This window comes from Calidris pugnax, unplaced genomic scaffold, assembly GCF_001431845.1.
Source record: "Calidris pugnax isolate Ruff unplaced genomic scaffold, ASM143184v1 scaffold1, whole genome shotgun sequence".
NCBI lineage: Eukaryota > Metazoa > Chordata > Aves > Charadriiformes > Scolopacidae > Calidris > Calidris pugnax.
In genome coordinates, this window is record NW_015090800.1 from 6,281,395 (window position 1) to 6,302,639 (window position 21,245).

General features: G+C 43.8%; 1 protein-coding gene across 1 annotated transcript in view; it reads right to left on the minus strand.

The window, feature by feature from the left end:
* The window catches only part of TMTC1 (transmembrane and tetratricopeptide repeat containing 1), a 153,103-nt gene that overhangs the window by 8,366 nt on the left and 123,492 nt on the right, over window positions 1–21,245 (minus strand). The window contains exons 12-14 of the mRNA XM_014937486.1: window positions 15,819–15,962; window positions 8,249–8,357; window positions 2,592–2,694 (exon numbers count right to left, since the gene is read on the minus strand). Of these exons, the coding sequence (XP_014792972.1) occupies window positions 2,592–2,694; window positions 8,249–8,357; window positions 15,819–15,962 (356 nt within the window). The remainder of the gene's footprint in view (window positions 1–2,591; window positions 2,695–8,248; window positions 8,358–15,818; window positions 15,963–21,245) is intronic.

Consider the following 21,245-nt stretch of genomic DNA (forward strand, 5'->3'; position numbering starts at 1 on the left):
TTTGGAGCAGGTGTAAGCACCATCTCTGTGTTGTGGAGGAGCCATTGGGTGGCACTGCTTCGCTGTGCGAAAACATCTACGGGCGAGAGGTCCCGCAGTCCATGACATCACCCAGCACCACAACAAAATACACCACCACGCAAAAAGAAAGGTGCCAGAACACCATCCCAAAAGCCTAAAGTTCTCTTTCTAACGGTATATTTTTATTTAGCTAAATAATGGCTTTCCTCAACAAGGACCTTGCAGTGCTTTCCTCAGGCAGGGCGCACTGACTACCCACTAAATAAATTAATGGGACGCAGTATAAAGTTCCAGCATTTCAGCAACGTGAATATTGGATTTTTAACCTCAGTGCTCATTTAATTGGTCTGCAAACTCTAGACCAGATAATCTCCTGATGAAAACCAATACTCATGGATCTTTGTCCACCAACCAAGCTTTGGAGTATTGGCATTTTTTAAGCCAAATCACTTCACAATGTATTTAATTAATTCCATTTCTAGTTGGAAAGCAGAACTTGAAAATAGCCTGTGCGTGTTGGGGCACCAAACATACTGCTGTGGGAATCTAATTTTCATAGCTTTTCAGATTTATTTTGGGTTTCCTGAGACTATCTATGCAACATAAAAGTAACACCAACACTTCTTGGTGTCTCCTTTCCAGGAGAGAGGAGGGACATCTGCAGGGAGATTTAGAAGCAAATAAGATTCATTCAGGGCCAACGACATATTTATCAGGGCAGGACTCTTTCAAAACATCCAGCAGAGGCCTCAATCTTCTCCCACCGCTAAGCAGGCAGATGCTTTTGCAAATCTTATCTACAAACCATCCTGGGAAGCAGCTGGGCACACACCTCAGCACGTAAGTCAGCCAGTGCCTCCCCTGCTCAACACACGGGGGTAATGGGCAGCGTTAAGGGAGACACACTGAGTGTCTGTGACCACTGCAGAGCTGTCGAGAGTAATGGCTCCCCAGAGCTGACACTTGCCGGAGGCTTGTTGCACCAAATCCTGCAAGTTAATTGGAGTGGTGCTTCACAGCATCTCCCCCTGCCCACCAGGGAAGAGCACAGCCGGTGACGGGCTCGCCACCAGCCACTTCCTTCGCAGCTTGTCACGTCTCCAGGAGGGTTATTTACACATCGTGCCCGGAGGATCGAAAGTCAGTGGGGTTTTCTTCCTGTTGTTTGTGTGAGGGAAGTGTAGGAGTAAACCAGGAAAAGTTAGTTTTGACTTTGGCAGAAAACACAAGTGCGAAAAATAGAAAGTGAACTGCACTGCGTTTGAATCACAATTTTTGGCAGGAATAGGACAGTTTATCTGGGTTGGGAAGCAAAGATGAGTACAATGTCAGAGTGAAATTACTGAGGAATTTTTACTATTTGCAAGCTAGAATTTTGCCAGGGCACAAAATCATGACCTCAACCTCTGTCGCTAATGACATGATGTCTTTTTTCATTGTGAATACTCATTTTGGCTTCATATTTATTTCACACTCGTACTATGTAAGAGTGATGGCTGAGCATCAGCTCAGAGGTAGGACAGCCAGCTGCAGACTGATGGACACCATCATCCAGGAACAGGCTGCCCAGGGAGGTTGTGGAGTCCCCTTCTTTGGAGATTTTCAAGACCCACCTGGATGCAGTCCTGAGAAACATGCTCTGACAAGCTTTAGGCAATCCTGCTTTAGCAGGGGAGTTGGACTAGATGATCTCTATGGTCCCTTCCAACTCTAAAATTCAGTGAAATTCAGTGAAATCCTTTCTTCCCAAGCACCACCAGAGCCGGGCTTGGTGTGAAAGGGGCAGAGTGGGCAGCAACCACACACTTTAAGCCTACAATATTTCATCACTGAGTCTCAGCTCTGCTCTGGAGGGACTGGAGTGTGACAGTAGTTTGGTTTCCACTAGCCATTTGTCAAACTCAACCTTGCTTACATAGCTGTCAATAAAAGGCAATGATTGCAGCAGCATTTTTTTTTGTTGTTATGTGGATGCCAGGAAGTGCCCGAGTCCAGAGAAGCTGGAACCAGAAGCCCAGAAAACAAAGGCTTTGGATGTCATTACAGAGCTCCTGAGAAATCAATTCACCCCACAATATCCTAGGTTTTGTTTTCACAGATGATTGAGGTTTAAAAGCCATGTTTGTTTTTACAGCGATGGCACTCAACTTCTACAGTCAAAGAGCTGCTTTGTCACCAAATAGGGCTGCAAGTGCTCCAAAGACCATGCTGATCCACTTGCGTGCCTGGGATTTGGTTTGATGTGGCCAAGCTTTCCTGGGGAAACGGCAGTATTGTCAGGGTGCTGCCCAGCTCAAATTGAAGAGGACAACTGCCTGTGCAAAGATGGTGAGGAACACTGAAGGAACCAGCTGGGCTGAATGCCACTGCTGCACAGTGCCTGCATTGATTACAGATTTCAGTGTGCTCTGCCATCTCAGCAGCGCGGGGATATTTCTTTCCAAGCTACAGTGGAGGCACATTATTCCTTTGGAAGCTTTTGACACCCTTTTTAGACATGTACTGGTGAATAAAACAAATCAAACCTAATAAGGCACAGAGGGGAAAATCCCTTGGTCCTTCTCACTTACCGGTATCAACCAAGAAAACACCGTAGTTGTTATGCAGATCAGAGCTCTCTGGACAATTCTCTATGCCAGCCTTATAGACCTCATCCGCTTCCTTAAGCCGTTCCTTAAAAGAGAAGGAGATTTCTTAGTCGTGGCAGAAATGCACCATTTGCTGCATACCTGCATTTTGTGACAAATCCCTCGCTGCATGGGGAGCTCGGGGTGCCAGCCCACCTCTGCCTTCTAAGCGCCCAAAATTTTAGACTCCGTGGCATGGATGTGATACAGCTGCTGTCTGGTACCCCAGAGCAATTCGGAGAGCTTTCCCCCATACATTCCCAATTGGGAGCTACCTGTGAAACAAAAATGACAGCTGGAAAAGGTGGCTTGTGTGCAACGTCAGCGAGCCCCAGCTGGGCATGCATTCAGCCGGGAAACGCAGAGTGATGGGGGTTGTGGTGGTTCTACTGAGAAGTATCTGTCATCTGGGAGCTGATATATTATAATTTATTTGTTTAATGAGCATCTCGCTGGCTAACTTTTCCCCTCCGGAGCTCTGCTGTTAGTTTCCTAAGCAGCAGGGAAAATACAAGGAACGAAAGCTTGGCGTGCGTGAGGGCTGGGGCACGGGGAGCTCATGTAGAGGGATGAGGGAATCTGGGGGAGGATGGGGGAAATGAAAGAGTGGGAAAAATCTGACAGATACGGATTAAAACCAGGCATTGTCAACATGTGAGATGAATCTCAGTGGGATTGACAGGACGTGCCACCACGCCGATTGCCAGATGCGCCAAGCCCTTACATTCAGCATAGATTTCAAGGAGGTTTGTTGGTGCTGAGCGTTTTTGGAAGATACAGATCTTTTCTTTGGGAACACCCTGCCTACAGAAGGTGTCCTACTATCTGGGCTCTGTCTAGCCTGAGCTATGAGCAGCCCAGTCCTGAAATGAAAATAAGGTGTCTCATTTGGATCAAACAGCAACTTAATAAGGTTTCCATCTCCCTCCAGCCAGGCAGTGCGTGCCCGCTGCCTGCATGCTTGCTAGCTTGGGTTATCACTGTCTTCCTTGCCCCCTAACCTCAGAGCCTTGCTGTCGGGTGTATTTATGGAAGGAGGCTGTGCACAGCAGAGACAAGCACGGCGCAGAGGGTGCCAGGCAAGCCTCCAGCACCAAAGATGCTTTTTCCAACTCTTCCCCTTCCATGAAGTGGCACAACCCTACAGCGAAAAACCCCATGGCCTCCTGATGATGCTTCCAAGTGAAATCATATGCCTGGGTCTTCGCCAAGGAACGCCTGGAGCCACCAAGGCAGATCTCCTTCTCAGGAGCTGAATCCACATTGAAATGAGAGGTGGGCTCATTCCCAGCTGTGGCCTCTCCTCTCTTCAAGTCCTGCAAATCCTGGAGCCTCCGGGGCTTTCTCTGGATTTAAAAGGTGCAATCGATGGCAGCTTTTGCTCTGTAGCTGCTTAAGCATGTGGACTCCTTTCTCACCTCCTATTTCAGAGCTGGAGAACTGGAATTAAATGCATTGGAAGACTATGACTTGATGAAAGCACAAGGTTTGTTGTGGTTAAGTGCTTTCACATTTACATGATAAAGGTCAGCCAGCAGAAAAGATAGTGTGTGATAAAACACAGAAACGCATTTTTAAAAAGTGCTTGAGTTTGGACATTTTGGATATATTTATGTGAATCTGACATCATTATCCTGCAGGGTCAGGAAAAGTGTAGCAATTGTCAGAACTGTCTAAAATGAAGAGTAATTTTTTGAGAAAGCATCTGTGTCACCGAAACATTAACAAGCATATGTGTAAAGCTTTCTGTATTAATTTCTTTTTCTCTGAGCTTAATTTTCAGCCAAGGAATGTGGCTTTGTGTGCATGTATGTCAGTTCTCTTCATTTTATTTACTGATCATAAACCTGATCTTTTAAGCAAGGAAGGGCCGTGTTAGCACATGGGATTAGCAGTGTCCCATGTCAAAACATTCACACTCACTGATACTGAGCAATTTTAGCATTTTTATCATGGTTGCACTGCCTTTTTGGCAGCTACCATCCTGACCCTGCATGCCTCAGGCTCAGCACAGAGTCTGGGATGATTTCTCTCACAAAGTGTTTGCATTAAGCATGGTCAGAAATTGGGAAGGGTGGGCCCAACTTTTTGTGCCAGAGCTTTCCCTGCCAGAGTTTTCTGCCTCACAGCCTCTCCTCTTCTTGGGAGAAATGCTGTAAGTTCATCAAGGCTCGATTCTCATTAACACTTAATAATGCCACTCCCAGACCTTCATGAAACATTCATCAACCTCACAGAATTCAGAAAATTGGCTTAAAAAATGTATGAGATTTTTATGATATTAAAAAAATTATGCATGTGAGAATCTCTCGGTTGAACTCCAGAGTTTTTAAGTTTGGGGTTTTTTTACAGCTCAGTTTTTCGGTCTGGTTATGCCTGAGTAGGTTCTCCTCTGCAGCTAAGCAGGTTAAAAAGTTTCTTCTTCTTAGTGCAGGCTGTTAGGCACATAAACACACAAAAATCACCTGAATCCAGAAACGAGGGCCTGAAGAGAGCCATCAAGTAGCACGAGATGGCTGAAGAAACTGCAAAAGCTGGGAAGAAGGTGCTGTTAAAGGGCATCAGGGCAAATCCTGGGGAAGCAGCACTACAGGAGTGGTGTGGGAATGGCAAACAAAAATGTTTGATTTCTGATATTAGCAGTGCTGCAGCAGTCATGGAAAACAAGGAAAACAAAAATACATTGTGACTGAGCTATGAGACCAAACAGAAAAAGCAGTAAGAAGGGCAAGCACAAACAAGCCAAACTTTTATACAATGTTGCAGTGCTTTCTTTCTTCAGAATCAACTATCAAGGAGAGAAAAGGGCAATTACATTGAGTTACAGGCTAATTGCCCGGCACATGAGACATTCTTCTCAGGAGCATTTTTTACAGCTGTGGGAGGAAAGGACTCCTAAGCTCTATTTCGGATTCATCACCTATAAGACAGGAGGATGGAACACACTATGTGGGACTGACCACGACAATCTCCACGCTGTTTCACTGAGCCACTTGCACATTTCCCTCCTTCTTAGCCTTAAAAGCTGGAGGAGCAGCAGCTTGCCATGGGCACAGTCACCTCATATGAGTCACTTTAATGTGCCACTTCTGGCACTTCAGCCCCTTTCTATCACATCCCAGCAAGAGGGAACCAGTTTGGGCTCCCTTCCCTAAAGCTCCACAGCGATGCTGTTCATGCAGATCACCGCATACTGCCTGGCATCACAGATACCCCAACAGCTGTGGGCCACAAGTAGACAGAAAAACAGGTTTGTAACTTTTAGGCATTTTGGAAACTATTGCTTGGCCAAAGAGGAAAACTCCGAAGTGAAAAACAGGGTCCTGTCATCATCTTTTGGGCTAAAGATGCCAAAATTACAGTGTGAGGGTGTGATTCTGCAGCTCACAGCCACAGGCAGCAGCATGTATTTGTAGTACAGGCCCCACCACGATCACTAGGATGGGTGTGAGAGGCAGGAGCTGCACGACCAGGTCATCATCTGCTGTGGCTGAACATGAGAAGGTGTTAAAAGCCTGCAGGAAATCACTGTTATCTGAGGAAATTGCACTAACTATCTATATTCCCTACCACTTACTCAAGTCACAAGAGGATGAACGATCTATACGTAAAAGTAGATGAATTATTGCTGGACTTACTAATGGCATTTGCTTTGGGCAGAATGCCTTGGGACTCTATAATGGTTTTATTTCTCTGTTGACCTTACAATCAATCGTTCTAATTAATAATTTCAATTAATATTAAAATAAGGTATTACTGCAGAGGACTCATTTCCTATACTTGCAGGAGATTCTTCATTGATGGGGTTATTCAAAACACAGTTCCCATTTAATAAGGTTCTTCTTTTAATTCATATGCTATATTTCTAGGTTCCTGCAGCTGATATTGATAATATTTAAATACTTGGAAGTTGCTTAAAGGGGAAAATAAAACAGCACACCTTTCAGTAACCCATATATATCATAGGTCAATTTTGCAGAGTGCCTACATCATTAAAGAAGCCTAAACCAGAGTAAGACCTTTGCTTATAGTTTTGCTGAAATTTATCAACTTCCCTTACGGACAGAAGATTTCCCTAACCAGATTAACAGAAAACAGTGAAAGATGATACCCTTTTGCTTTGTCTGTATTTGCATTTGGCAACCTTTTTAAGAAATCTTTAGCACCCTGTGCTATGGACCCTCCTCTGGACCTGCTCCATCAGGTCCATATCTTTCCTATATTGAGGGCTCCAGACCTGCCCACAATACTCCAAGTGAGGTCTCACCAGGGCAGAGTAAAGCGGAAGAATCACCTCTCTGGACCTGCTGGCAATGCATCTTTTGATGCAGCCCAGGATGTGACTGGCCTTCTGGGCTGCAACTGCACACTGCCTGCTCATGTCCAGCTTCTTGTCCACCAGCACTCCCAAGTTCCTTTCCTCAGGGCTGCTTTCCAATACCTCACTCCCTAGTCTGTACTGATGGCGAGGATTGTTCCCACCCAGGTGCAGAACCTTGCACTTGTTCTTGTTGAACCTCATGAGGTTCACCTGGGCCCATCTCTCCAGCCTGTCCAGGTCAAAAGTTTTGCAGAGGTGTCAAGAGGTTTTCAAAAGGTTTGCGGAGGTGTGCTGGAGCTGTGCAGTTATGAAGACCTCATCACCCACCCCTGCAGCCCCAGATTGGGGCCACTGGTTGTGGCTGCAGTCCGTGGGAGCAGTGCCCAAAGCACAGCATCCCTCATCTGCAGCTGCAGAGGTGGTGAAAAGCAGGGCTTGGTGCTCTTGACATGGGCACCCATGCTTTGTGACTTCTTGGGAACTCAAGCATGCTGTGCCTCAATTTCCCTCTTCCTCCATAGGGACAACATTTCACCTCACAGGAACCTTGTAGAAATAAATCACCTAACTACAGAGAGTAGGGAGAGCCCTGAGTAACGAGCACGGGGAACAAGCCCAAGAGGAAATGAGTAATCCTGCCTCCAGAGCGCAGCCTGAGCCATACGCAGTAAATAAGGCCTGGGGGCACATAGTGAACAATGAGGTTAAATAAAATATTGAACAGCTGCTCATTAAGAGCAACATAAAGCTAGCGAGCCTTCCCACCTCCTGTACGTGATCAGCTACCACGGTAATTAAGGGCCATATCCCGATGCGTGCATGCAGGGGGCAGAATTTGGGCTGCAGAGGCCACCTGGTTTCTGACATTTCCTAGCTTTGGAGTGATGTGCTATGAAACCTTGAGGTTATCTACGTAGGCGTGTGTGTCTGAGGGGGAAGTGCTCGCCTATTCTGCTGTCACAACACTCAAGGTGTGACGGATTGGGACTTCACCATAGACACGGGGAGCTGCAGAGGCGATATTTACTCACAACTTCGACAGCGATTTAATTCAGAGCCACGTCATATGTATGGGTGTAACTACTCACTGCGAACGAGTTGCCTCCTATCCTGAAAAAGTCATCCCTAGAGCAGCCCAACAGGTCTCTGCAGACAGCCGTGGACCCAGGCCTGTCACCACAAGTGTGTGAGGCGAGGATGCTCCATCGGGATGTGCGGGAGGTGTCACAGCGCAGACACACGTGCAGAAAGGCACGAGAGTTGAAGAGGTGCCCGTTACCTGTTCAGCTAGCAGCGAGGCCAGGCTGGAGTAAGCATCTGCAAACTCTGGACCATACTTAATGGAGTCCCGCAGTAAGATCACAGCTTCCTCCTTCTTCCCTTGGGACCTGCAGGACAGGGGAGGCGGGGAAAAAAGAAAGAAATGTTCCTGTAAGTGCACGTTGAGGTCATCCCACTGATTAACTACTTTAAAGAGATGTAAAAGTCCCCAGCTTGACCTTTTCAACAAAGACTAAATGATTCACTAGTGCCTCCTCTCCACAGTGTGCATACCCAGCGTCTCCTCGGCCCATCGCTGTTTCCATATGTTGTTCTCAGGACTCGGGAGGACATAAGTCTTAATGAATCTGCCGTTTGCTCAGCTATTGAGGCGATTGTCATACTGAGCGCTACACAATGATTCCAGTGAAGACAAAACACCCCCAAAACAGTGCATTTCTCAACCCCACACATTGAAGAGCAAAGAAGTATTTTATTTTGGCTATAAGGCAAGCAGAGCAGGTCACATGCTCTATCTGTTGAGTTGTAACCACTAGATTTTGTAAACTTCTCCAGTCCTACTGTACATCTCCTCTCAATATTTCTCTTTATGGCAAATACATCAAATCCTGCCCCATTCATTCCACCAGGAGTTAAAAGATACATGAAGGACAAGATAGCAAAAGTGTCCCTAGGCATGAACTACTGCACAAGACCTTCTGAGTGATGTCCTTGGGAAGTCATGTGCCCTACGGGATGGGATGTTCCCAGGGTAACACTGGGTTTGCAGTGAGCATCTGGATGTCTGGCCCCAGTCATGTCTCTGAGGCACGGACTGACCTGGGAGCAGGACATTTGATCTCACCAACCCTGCTCTCACATCAGTAGGGTGGAGACACTAAACCATTTGCATTTCCTTAAAAATACCCACAGAGTCTTTGCATGTTCCTAGATGAGTGCTGTTATAGATCCACTTACAACTCAGTTAAATTAATACTTTGAAATTAAAATATTGCTAAGTTAAATCTGCCTGGGATCTCTAAATAATTCTTTAGCAAGTCGATCATTAGGCTAGAGGAGTCTGTTCTTGAGATCCTAAGGGTTATGAATAGAGATAGCTGAGAGACGGCTATGCTGATGAGCTAGGCTTTTTCCACCATTGCTCTGCATTTATTGCCATGGAAAACAGAAAAGGTTTCCTGAACAAAATTCTAAGGATGTTTATTTATTTGAGCTACAATTTCTCCAATATCGCTCTGTATTGCTTTCCTTGGAAAATGAGAAGGCTTCCTGAACAAACATCTAAGGATGTTTAGCTGGACTGGAACAACATTTTCCTTGTGTTGCCTGTACAAAGAATACGAATAGCAGGGCTTACAAAAAGAAACAAAGGCCTCTGGGACACAGAAAAATATGTGAACACCTTGGTGCTTTGGCCTCAGATTTCTTCTGAGTGACATGGTCAAGTAACCAGATCTTGTTTATAAGGTGCAAATTTCAGCTGATAATATATGTGGCTTTGCAGATTTTTTCTCTTTCTAGATGTGTAACTGGAAGAATATTTTGCCTGTGCATTAAGCTAAGTAAAACCAGTTGTGCTAGTCTTTTTCTTCTTCCAGTGCTATTCCATATAAATTACACGAATGAAGCAAAAACAAATAAAGAACCACTTTTCTCCTACACTAATTAAAGACTAGCCAGCTTGTCGATTTATAAAACTTTTGGAATCCTTGGCTGGAGTTCCATGACACATTTTTATAAATCAAAAACAGATGACTGCTTTATAAAGGTATTGATGTTTGGCAAAAAAAATGTAGGAAATGCCAGCTACAGAAATAAAAGGATTAAGTGATCCACTCAGCAGCAGTAAAAGTTCCCATTAACCACAAGCATGCACTCTGAACATGGGGCAGTCCTCTTAATTACTTTTTTTTTCAAAATGGCCTTTTTTTTTCCCCTTTTGATCCAAGAACAATGTTTGTCTCCTGAAAGTGGGTGTAGAGAGCGAAAGATTATGGCGTCTTTTTATGTGACAGGCTGAATTACAGTAAAAAAAGCAGATCCAGTAGTTTCTCTGAGGGCTCAGGCCTGCAAGATACCAAGTTCTCTGGCCAAGCACTTAAACGCGTACTTAACTTTTATGTATGCAAGTTGAAAATTAATTACTGGCTGAAGTGCTTTCCTGGATCAAGGCCAACGCTTTGCAAGATCGAGGCCGTCGCTTGTATAAATTTCCTGCAATTTGGGAGAGTGCAAGAGCATTGGAAGAACAGTCCGATACACTAATTTACCATAAACTGGGGATCTGGTGCAGAAAAAGCTAGGTAATGTATACCTTCAGACAGAGAGAGGAACAAATTCAACTGACACAAGGAGTCTATGATCACTTAATCCAATTTTTCCCCAAATTACCTTGCCTTACAATGCCCTCTCCTGACTCCCTCTTCCACTCGAGCTCCCAGCCTCCCCTCTACAACCAGCATGCTCGAGCTGAGAGCAAGAAACAGCTCTTTCCACAGGGAGCAACTCTTCTATATTTTCACAAGTGCCCCGCAGTTGGAGAAGCATCAGCTTCCAACACCCCACAGAAGTCTGGTGATGCACAAGGCTGCGTGTGGGCTGTTAGCACTGGAGCAAATTTCATTTACAAGAGAAAGAGGAACCCAGGAATTAGTGCTCTAGAGGACTTTTGAACTTTCAAGATCTATTTTACTTTGTGAAGGTAGTTTGGCTGCATTAAAGCCAGAAACATAGAACTCCACCAGGGCTCCACAGCTGCTCTGAACATCTCGTCTTGGTTTCACACCATAATCCAAGGGGAGCTTGCACTGTCTAATTCTGCCTGTCTGAAAGGAAGCCTCTAAGCCTGTTCAACTCCCTGGTTTAAAACTAATTCAGATAATTTAGATCCACTCCTTTGCCATTTATCTATACTATGTGGATGACACCGAAGTGGGGGAGCAGACAATACACTGCAAGGCAGGGCTGCTTTTCAGAGGCACCAGGTCTGAAGGGAGCCTCATGAAGTTCAACAAAAGCAAATGCAAGTCCCGTGCTCAGAGTGGAACAACCCTGTGCACAAGCACAGGTTTGGGGACAACTGGGGTCCTGGTGGACAACAAGTTGTCCAGCAATGTACCCTACATGGCAAAGAAGGCCAGTGGGTCCAGGGAAGTGATCCTTCTCCTTTATACGATACTTGTGAGACCACATCTGGAGCAATGTCTGTCCAGAGTCGGGCTCTCCAGTGCAAGAAAGGCATGGATTTAGTGGAGGAAGCCCAACAGAGGGCCACTAAAGGAGGTCAGGGCTAGAGCACCCGTTGCATTGAGGAGAAGCTGAGTGAGCTCTGTCTGTGCAGCCCAGGAAGAGAAGGCTCAGGGGTGACTCCAGTGCTGCCTCCAACTACCAGGTCAGAGAATACAGAGAAGCCAGAGCCAAACTCTTCTCAGAGGTGCATGGTGACAGGACAAGAGGCAACAGACACAAGGAGGAACACAGGACATTCTGATTAGATATAAGAAGAAGTATTTTTCACCATGAGGGTGGTCAAACACTGGAACAGGCTGCACAGAGAGATTGTGGCATTTCTGTCCTTGGAGGTGCTCAAGACTCAGCTGGACACAGCCCTGAGCATCCTGATCCAATTAAACTTGCTCAGAGCTGCAGGCTCAGCCTAATGGTCTCCAGAGGTCTGTTCCAATCTGTTAGTTTTTTAATCTGCTGTAAATTTGACACTGCCAGGGGTTGGGTTGTTGGTGGGGTTTTTTTTGTAAACAGGCTACAATGTGTATGTGACACTGACAAATAACTGTACAACGCAGAGTACCCTAATCAGAGACCATCCAGAAAGCCAGATGCAGTTATCACTGAACATTATCACTCAGTTTGCTGCTTTGAATGGAAGGGAGGAATGTTTCACTCTCTGAAAGATCTTAAATCTCAATACACCCAATATCTCGTGTTTTCCACCATCCTCAGACAGTTACACAAGCCTGTGTCAGCACACTCACATACACACAGACCCAGAAGCCTGTATCAGAGAGGGCAGACGGTCCTCTTTCCTCTGAATAGATGGGTTTGCTAAACTGGGAATAAATACTGGCAAAAAACACACAAGTCACCTTGTGTGTTACTCTGGATTCAGAAGAGAATCAGTCCTTTGAGTAAACTCAAGATTTGAGTGGACAGTGTTCCTGGGCATTTCACCTTCCCCTTGAAAATGCAGCCATAACACTCTCAAAGCATGTAAGAGTTATGAGGCTTTTCCCCACAAGAAATAGCGTACTGAATACTGGAGTGCTTTAGGTACCACAAATAAGTTCTCTCCCATTCTTCCTGCAACAGAAAGCTGAGATAAATATTCACTTCAAATGTTCATAATATTTTATTTCTTGTCTCTTTACAGAATATCCCACAGGCTATAAATTTGTGAGGTATTCTGAATGATATTTACCTCAGTTTTTCAAGCTGTATCTCAACAAAACTAAATCTCTATAGAGGAGTGAAATATTTATATAATGGGAAACTTCAAAATAAAACACAAGAAAGCAGTATCAGACTGCTCTGTGTCACTGATCATGGACCACGAAAGCAGAGAAAGAGATTTCTCACTTTTAGGTAAGCCATCTTTTGGGTCTACTTTAACTGAGAAATCTGTTGGCGTTGTTTAATTATCTACTCTCCAATATTTGTATTAGGCAAGAAAATGATGACATACAACATTATTTTAGGGTATGTATACAAAACCAGAGGCTTATTCAGCCATTATCCTGCAATGCTTCCTGACAACATTCATCTTCTGGCACATAGCTGTCTTCATTATGTACCAACAGAAAATGGAAACATCTTTTTTCATCTAGGACTTCCACAGACAAAAAAAACTTGAGAATTCCACCCTGTGGTCCTCAAACCAGATTTTTACTCAAGCTTAAATCACAAGCAATGGATGCTTAAATAGAGAGCTTATTTACAGGGAATAACGAGAGGCAGATTCCCACATGGGAACAGCAAACCCTTCCTTCCAAAATCTTGGGAGTTCCCCTTTCTCAGTGCTCCAGAGGAGGCGAAATCTAATATCCGCCATCAGATTTCCACACTGTGAGCAGGGGTGGGTACAAGGAACTCAGCAGAGTTCAGCTGGGAATTCCCCATGCCAGACAGCTTCACTACGTGCTTCAGTACAAGTAGTGCTGTTACTGGACATGCCTAAAATGTCGCAGATCTGGCTCCTCCTGATCTGCCCCACGCACTCAAGCCTCTGCAAATTGGACAGAAAATGCTTTTATGGCTTGACCATTTATCCTCTCTCTGCCATATGTTTAAAAATCAAAACACTCTTCATAATGTGTCATAGTACAGCCAGAAAGTATTATCTGCCTGTAATATTCTGCAGATTTTCCTTTATTGCCTAGATTATACTAGCATTGAGTGTCTGCAGAATACTAGTTGCCCTATATACATATATATGAAAGGATAATTTGGAGAGCCAGGTAGAAAACATAAATAAAGACAAAGCTGTAGGAAGGGGAAACTTGAAATCCCTGCCTCGTTCCTGCCTGGTCATCTCACAAGTCACCTCATGCACCAGCATGGCTGGTGATCCCTGCTAAATTGGTGGATGATCCAGGAAAGGTCCTGGCCAAGGGATTTGGGTTAGTGTATTAGGGGAGACATTCATATAGGATCTGCCTGCACAGCATCTGCTTCTCGTATTTGTTAATCCCTCCACCATGAACTATATCTATTTTTCAGCAGGTCTTTTAGAGCTGAATAGGGAGATGCGGACACAGAGTTTCCATTATAACTAATACTATTTGTGTGACCAGATGCACTAGTTTGTTTTGGAAGCATAAAAAACAAGTCTAGAAACTAGGAGCAAATGGGTGTGGGAAAGGGGCAGGTGGAACCTGAGTGCTTTCTTTTAACAAGTTTAGCACAAGCACCACTCACCTTTAAGATACTGCAATATATGGCACCACAGAAGGACGCAGGGCACATACAGTCCAACAGGACACACAGTACCTTAACTATCACATTAGGAAAACCATGACAGGTACACAAAACAAACAGCAGCTCTAAGGGATTTTCCCACATGCCTCCTTTGTGCTTTGCCAGTGCAACAAATCCAGTTTCTACCCAACTTGCTGGGTTATAAGAGCCCATCAACAGGCCAGATTTAGGTGTTATTGACACGGGATGTCCTGGTGCTGCTTCTGGCCTATGTCCTTTTGTATTAATATTTTATGTTTAAAAAAAAAAAAAATCACAGAGAATAATAACAAAGGCAAACATGATAGATTAAAAGGACAATATGTATTTTTAAACAGCATTGCCACCTAAGATTAATTTCAATCAACCAAATCTGATGAATAATACAAAGACCTTCCATTTCTCTGGTAGTAAGACTGTCTTTATCATTTTCCTCTCTTGTGAGTATTTCCAGTAAAGCATTCACTTACTTGCTATTTAAGAATTACTCAGCTGCCATATTCTAACCCCAAACCATCAGGTTTACTTGTAGCATTATTCTGATAACTTCTCCATTCAAGCAGAACTTCAGCAATAGACTTAATATCTGTCATATAAACTCACACTCAAAGTAAAATTTTAGAACCAGAGAGATCAGGTATGTTTTGATCAGACAGTGCCACTTTAAAACACAGCCCAACACTAAAGTGTGATTTACTCCAGAAGATTTACCAGAAGCCTATTTCCAGCAAAAGACGTGCAGTTTATATCAGCAAAAAAGTACTTTTACTGCTGTAGTTTATGCAGTTCTGTCAGCAAATAACATGCTATCCTCAAAAACAAGGAGGTTTTTGCAGGAATTGAGATTGTTTTTTTTAATTGCACTCTTAGCAGATCATGTCATACAGGGGAAGCTTCTTGTGTAGATTTAAGTTCAGTCTTTAGATATGGTTAGTCAAATTAATTTGCATTATTATGATCATCTACTATTCTCCTTGCTAAAGGCTGACACTAAATAACAATGAACGAAATTATGAGCTGATTAACTTGTTTTCTTGCTCAGCAAAGTAACCCTTTAGGGATGTAAACCAGCTTTCCTCTCAAATCCAGAGCCACCCCCTTTGCAATGGGACGAACCTTCTGCTGCTCTGAGAATCTCAGAGTTAGGTCCTTATGCCTAAACTACGCATTGACCTTCCAAAACAGCTAATGAAGACAATCGGGAACTTGCAGAGGGAGATTTGCTGGGTCTGTGTTATTTATCAGATCTGTATCAGATGCCTGTCTTTGAACAACACGACTTGCTCCATTGAAAAGGCTTACGCCTCTCCCTTGAGATGGGAGTCTCTGGTGACTAGTAGAGTTTAGGGACCTCATGTTTTGATGCCTGTTTTGGATCAAGTGACTTCCCTCCAGCTGAAACACAATCGTAAACAGCACTTGAAGCGACATGGCAGACAGCATTAGGATATCCAAACTAAGCCTCAACTTTGTGCCATACTCTTGGCTGGCAGTAAGAAATAATGTCATTCCTTCACCAGCTGGCAGAAAAACCTACTTTGGTGATGTGTGTAGAGAGAATGTGAATTTCCTTGGTGCCAGTTCTGCACTCAACTTACTTGAGCAGGTTGCCGAGATTGAAGAGAGCTCGATTGTGCTGAGGGTTTAACTGAAGGGCCCGTCTGTAGTAGTCCTTTGCCTCCACCACATCTTTGGTCAATGTCCCCAGGTTGTTGAGAGCACTTGCATGACGAGGGTACAGTCTAGGAAAAATGAAGTATCAAGTCACAAACACTTATTAATTGACAAATAAAGCTGAAGTCACTAATGCTGCCACCACTGCTGGTCGGCACTCTGTAAAGTGAAGGATGCCAACTAGGAAATACTGTTTTCCCTTCTTTTGCTGCAGGTCCTGATGGGATCCTGAGGAACCTTTTCATCCCCCAAAGAGATTGCAAATCAGATCTTCTCCTACAGTTCCTGTATGCCTCCAAGGCAAAAGGGAACACTCAACAGCTTTGAAAGCCTATTTTACCCTCCAAGCAAAAGGCAAAGTGACTAAAGCAGCTTGAACGTCTTTCTTCAAAATGTTTTTCAAACAAGCGAGAACTGCTTTGTCAAAAATACATTTCCAATGGAAATGTTTTGACATACACAGAAACAAACACAACACTGTTTAAATTGTTCTGTTTTGTCTTTTTTAAAATCAGTTTTCCACAACAAGAGTGATAATAAAGTGCACAAGAAAACCTGAAGAATGTTTGAAGCTGTTGAACAATGTCTTCAGGACCAAGTAAAATGACAAAAAAAATCTGGAAACAGACTGCTTAACAGTATGAATTCCCTAAGCTTCTAATTGTATTTTTTAGCACTTGGTTCCGTTCTCCTTTTAACTGATCTGTTGATCTTTACATCTACCTGTTTCAGTAATAACACTACAAATTGGGCCCAGTGCATTTTTGTCAAAAACCTCCATGAATTAAGAAGCACGTGGTGGTCCACTTGGCTGCTTAAATGCTCAAAGCTGTGCCCCTGCATTGATATTTTCGTTTGTAGGTCTTTCACCAGAAAACACCAGAAGTGAAAGTGATCCCAGGCAAAATTTAGCACCCAGAACCCTCTGTGTCACAGATGGGTGAAAAACTGAGGCTCGTTATGACAAAGAAACAGACCTAGGAGAGCAGCCCACAGAGGTCCGAGGCAGGCTGGGAGACCAGCTGTGTGAGTACCTCTGATGCTCTGGTGTGAAATGGTACAGAGGTGTTTGCCCACTGAACTCCTCCAGACGATCATTTCATTAATGATAGGGAGGAAGCAGGTTAAGATGGTCAAGGCTTCGTTTCGAGATCTAGCTGCAAATCCTGCTGCCACCACAGATTTTCTGTTTCAGACCAGGACAAGCCATCTGACATTTCTTTGCCTTAGGTCCCTGTTCATGGGAAAGTGATGCGGATAAAAAGTAGTTGGCTATGATAGCCCAGGGTACAGCATGAGGAGGGGCATTTAAAGGCAGAAGAAGGGATTAAGAGTCTATAATACAGTCTGACTCTAAAGTTTGCAACTGGTTTTAATCTAAGACTTTCCACGGTGGTTTTTTTTTGGTTTGGTTTTTTTTTTTTGCCTGGAGTTTTTCATTATGTCAGTCCAGCCCTGGGATTTTCTGTGCTTAAGTACCATGAATAATTTAGCATTTTATACACTGCTGCAACATTTGTATCAGTCACATTTTCGCTCCACCACACATAAGTGATTTTGGCAGGGTCTTACTTGGGGGTGAAGTTGGGAACACAGGAGGGAACTCCGGGAGAAGTGGACATGCACCAGTAACAACTGCGGGATGCTTCCTACAACTAAGTAAGAGAAGGGCCTCAAAATCCTTTTTCTACCCAACACCAAACCTAGCAGACAATGACTGCAAAGCCACACAGTCAAGGAAAGAGTGTTCAAGGCTGCAGTCACACATGTTTTTTAAAAACTTCACCTATTCTACTGATAATGAAAAGATAAATGTAACAACCACCACTCACAGTAACTAACGACTGCAGACTCTGTCAACAACCCTCGTGTATAGATAAGCACCCCATCTCTCAGTGATAACCACTTCTCCTGCTGCAAGCTCTCAGGTGCAGTTCATGTGTCTCAAGTGTCTGCACTGCCCAGTGTCCCTTCAGCCACACTAGTCTGCACTCCCCACTCCATTGATTTCTGAAGAGTTCCCTAATTGATCTTGTCACAGAGGAGCAAAGAGTAGGAAATCCGAGGCTAGACTGCAGTTGGTACAGAAACAGCATCACTTTCCATCACTGAAGCTACCCAGTGAGCCTGCACGTTTCGGTATAGGAGAGGCTGTCTCTGCTGGGAGAAGCCATCAGCAAAGGACGAGACAGTGATGAGGATATGGTGTTCAGTCTTGACCTTGGCATCCTAAAATCCACTGGTCATCAAGGCTAAGCTTTCCCATCTGAAAACAGGCTGGAAGAAATGCTTTCCACAGCAACAGCAGGGGAGCAATGTCAAAGCCCAAGCTTGCTTGCTCCTGGGAAGCAGCTCTGTGTCATGCCTTGACCAGGATATCTTAAGTGAAGAATGTCCTATCTACCTTAGGGCAAATGAGAGAGGGCTCAGCCTTGTTTCTCACTTCTTCCATGGGCTTTTGACACTGTTTTGGACCAAAAAAACGTTTGGGAGTTTTATTTTTGAGGCGTTTTTTTCCACTTGGCTGTGATAAAAGCCATGCACTACTTCTGTCAGTACTCACACGTAAAAACAGCTCTAACATCTGACATGAAGTCGCCAGAGTTACGAGTGGGCAAAAGTATTTCAGACAATTCTCCGGGAAAGTCAGAAACAGATTAACATTTTACAGCCCTAAACCTGATGGTTTTGCTCTCAAACTTTCAGAAATTAATTCTGTTCTTGGCCTATAGTGCTCCCATGACATTTTAGGCCCGGGAGATTTGCTTGCACCAATTTGCAGAGGAATGAAAACACAAGATTAAAAAAGAGAACTGATTTCACCTTTAAATTGCACAGTTCTGACCAGCAGCACCATAAATATACTTCTAGGCTCAGCGCTAAAACCCATCACAGGATGCAAGTACATCTCCCATGTATCCTGGGCTCTTATTTCTTGTGTTTTACATTTTTTCATTACATCTCATTGCCCTTTCCAAAAAATGGAAGTGAAAAACCAGAACCTCAGCTAGCACAAATTGTCAGCTTAAACCCACTTCGCATCTGGCCTGAAGAACTTCCAACATTTGCAATTTTACATATCTGAACAAACGTTAAGAGAAAAATCTGAGCACAGTGCGATAAGGCAATGTTGTTGAGCTTTGCCATTAGGGTTCAGTTCTTCATGCTTTTGTTTGGAATATTACTTCATTACAGCAGTCGAGCAAGACGCCACTCAACTGAGTTCTGCCCAGAGCATAACCAAGCCCTAAGAGAACATCACCTCTAATAAAGTAACGAGAACCACAGCCTGAGCCTATGACCATGCACACTGCTATATGTTGTTAACATGATCCCTAACCAACACCATGCTCATATTGTTCCCAGGAGTGGTCCAGGGCTGAGCCCAGACCAGGGTCTGGTCCCAAAAACCCCTTGGGCTCAGCCACTGTCTCTCAGAGGACACAAGCACTTACTGAATGCTTGCAGGTCTATTTATACCAGTTGGCCTCAGGGGTAAAGAATGGGGGCAAGGCCCTTTTTTATTTTTAATATGGTGATGACTAACGGCCTTACTCAAACTACCCTCTGTTCATCCATACCCACTGCTGTTAATAACAACTTCCTGGGGATAAAACCAGAGTAGAACAAAGTCTGGTGGCTGGATTTACAGACCGTCATAAAACTTGACCACAGGTGACTAATTAAAGCAACATTTACTGAAGAACTCTCAAGATGTTCCTGCAAAACTTGCAAATACGCCATTTGCAAACCGGTTTGCTTTTTGCTGTATGTGATCTATTATTTTAATGAATGGTGACACACGTACATTTTTTTCCGTTATTATATTATCAGGAGATTTGTACTGGTTTTCAATACTTTTGGAATTGGTCCCAATGATTCCCAATGCCTACTTTGCCTATTTGGACCGTAAGCTCTCTGATGCAAAGGTTGTCTCTTCCCCACATGTATTTATTTCTTGGAAGGGTCAGAAATCCATTGCCAAGACAAGGAGGTCTCCAGTTAACCTGGAGTCTCTTCCTGCCACTATAACGATAATACTCAGAACCCAGACCTTGTTTTACAAATAGCTGGGACACTCTGAGACACAAAGAATCAGTTGCTGGAACGTATATACCTCGGGTTTGCAACTTCTCTTAAGAAACAAAGCTTTCTATCTGGACACACACGGAGCTGTATTTTCCATGCCACCGCCATTGATAATGGTAACAGTCTGCAGGCAATATCCTTCTTGCTATGCATCTGATTAGGTAGAAATTCCTCTAGGCTTCACCTAATCAAATGCAAGTGCTGCATTATTTATGAAAGAAAGCTGAATTTCATTAAACTTATTCTACAAGAAGCAGTTCATGTGAAAAAAAAAAAAAAACAGTTTCTCCTTTCTTTTAGAAATCAGAATAATTTTCTCTAAAAACCCACATTCACAGGTAATTATAATAGAAGTCTTGAAATGGCAAAATTACTTTATAAAAAAAAAAAAAAAGGGAAACCAACCCATAAAAGTATGTTTTAAATCAGACTGGGATTTCATTTCTAAAGAGAAGACAAGTGGGATGTTTCCTTGTTGCAGAATGAATAATTCAAATGATTCCTCCGGTGCTGTATCTGCAATTGTCAGAATAAATTTAAGCAGCTTTCCCTTTAACTATTACAGGTATACACTGCACAAGAACTCCTGTTAGTAATTATCCCCCCTTCTTTTAGGCTAGCAAAATTCCCTCTAATACCACTGAACAAAAGCCTTATTGACTCGCACAGTCAAGAGATTTCCAGTTTCACAAGAAGATACCAGGCATAAAACATGTACAGTCCTCAAAACGCTGATGACCATTTATTTTGCTTTTTAATTTAATGCTATTACCTGAAATATTAGGTTTTAAAAAACAAAAAAAAATGAGGGGTTTTGTCTGGCAACATATCTGAACCACAAGACAATTCCAGAAAAAAGAAAAAGGGAGGGAATTTGTTGTCATGGCTACAACCTATAATCCAGCAAGAATTTTAATTCTTTTAATTCAGATAGAGAGAGACCACTTAAACAACTGGCGAGCTCCGCTGGCAGCCCTGCCTTTAAACAGCCCTTGGGCAGGTGCCAGCAGTATTCAGGGGGCAAATGGCATTAACCTGACAACTCCCCACTCGCTCCTAAGAGCCTTGTGTGGTTTTTGCAGCCATCGCTGTGCGGGGGGCAAGAGAGCAACAGGGGATGGGGCCAGGCTGAGGTGCAATGAGCCTGGGAAACTACCACAAAAAGCACAAAAAAAGGTTGCAGCGTTGGCTTTCAACCCCCTGCAGCCACCGTGTGATAAAAGATGCTATTAAAAGCTGTCCAGAGCCACCTCTCAGAGCTG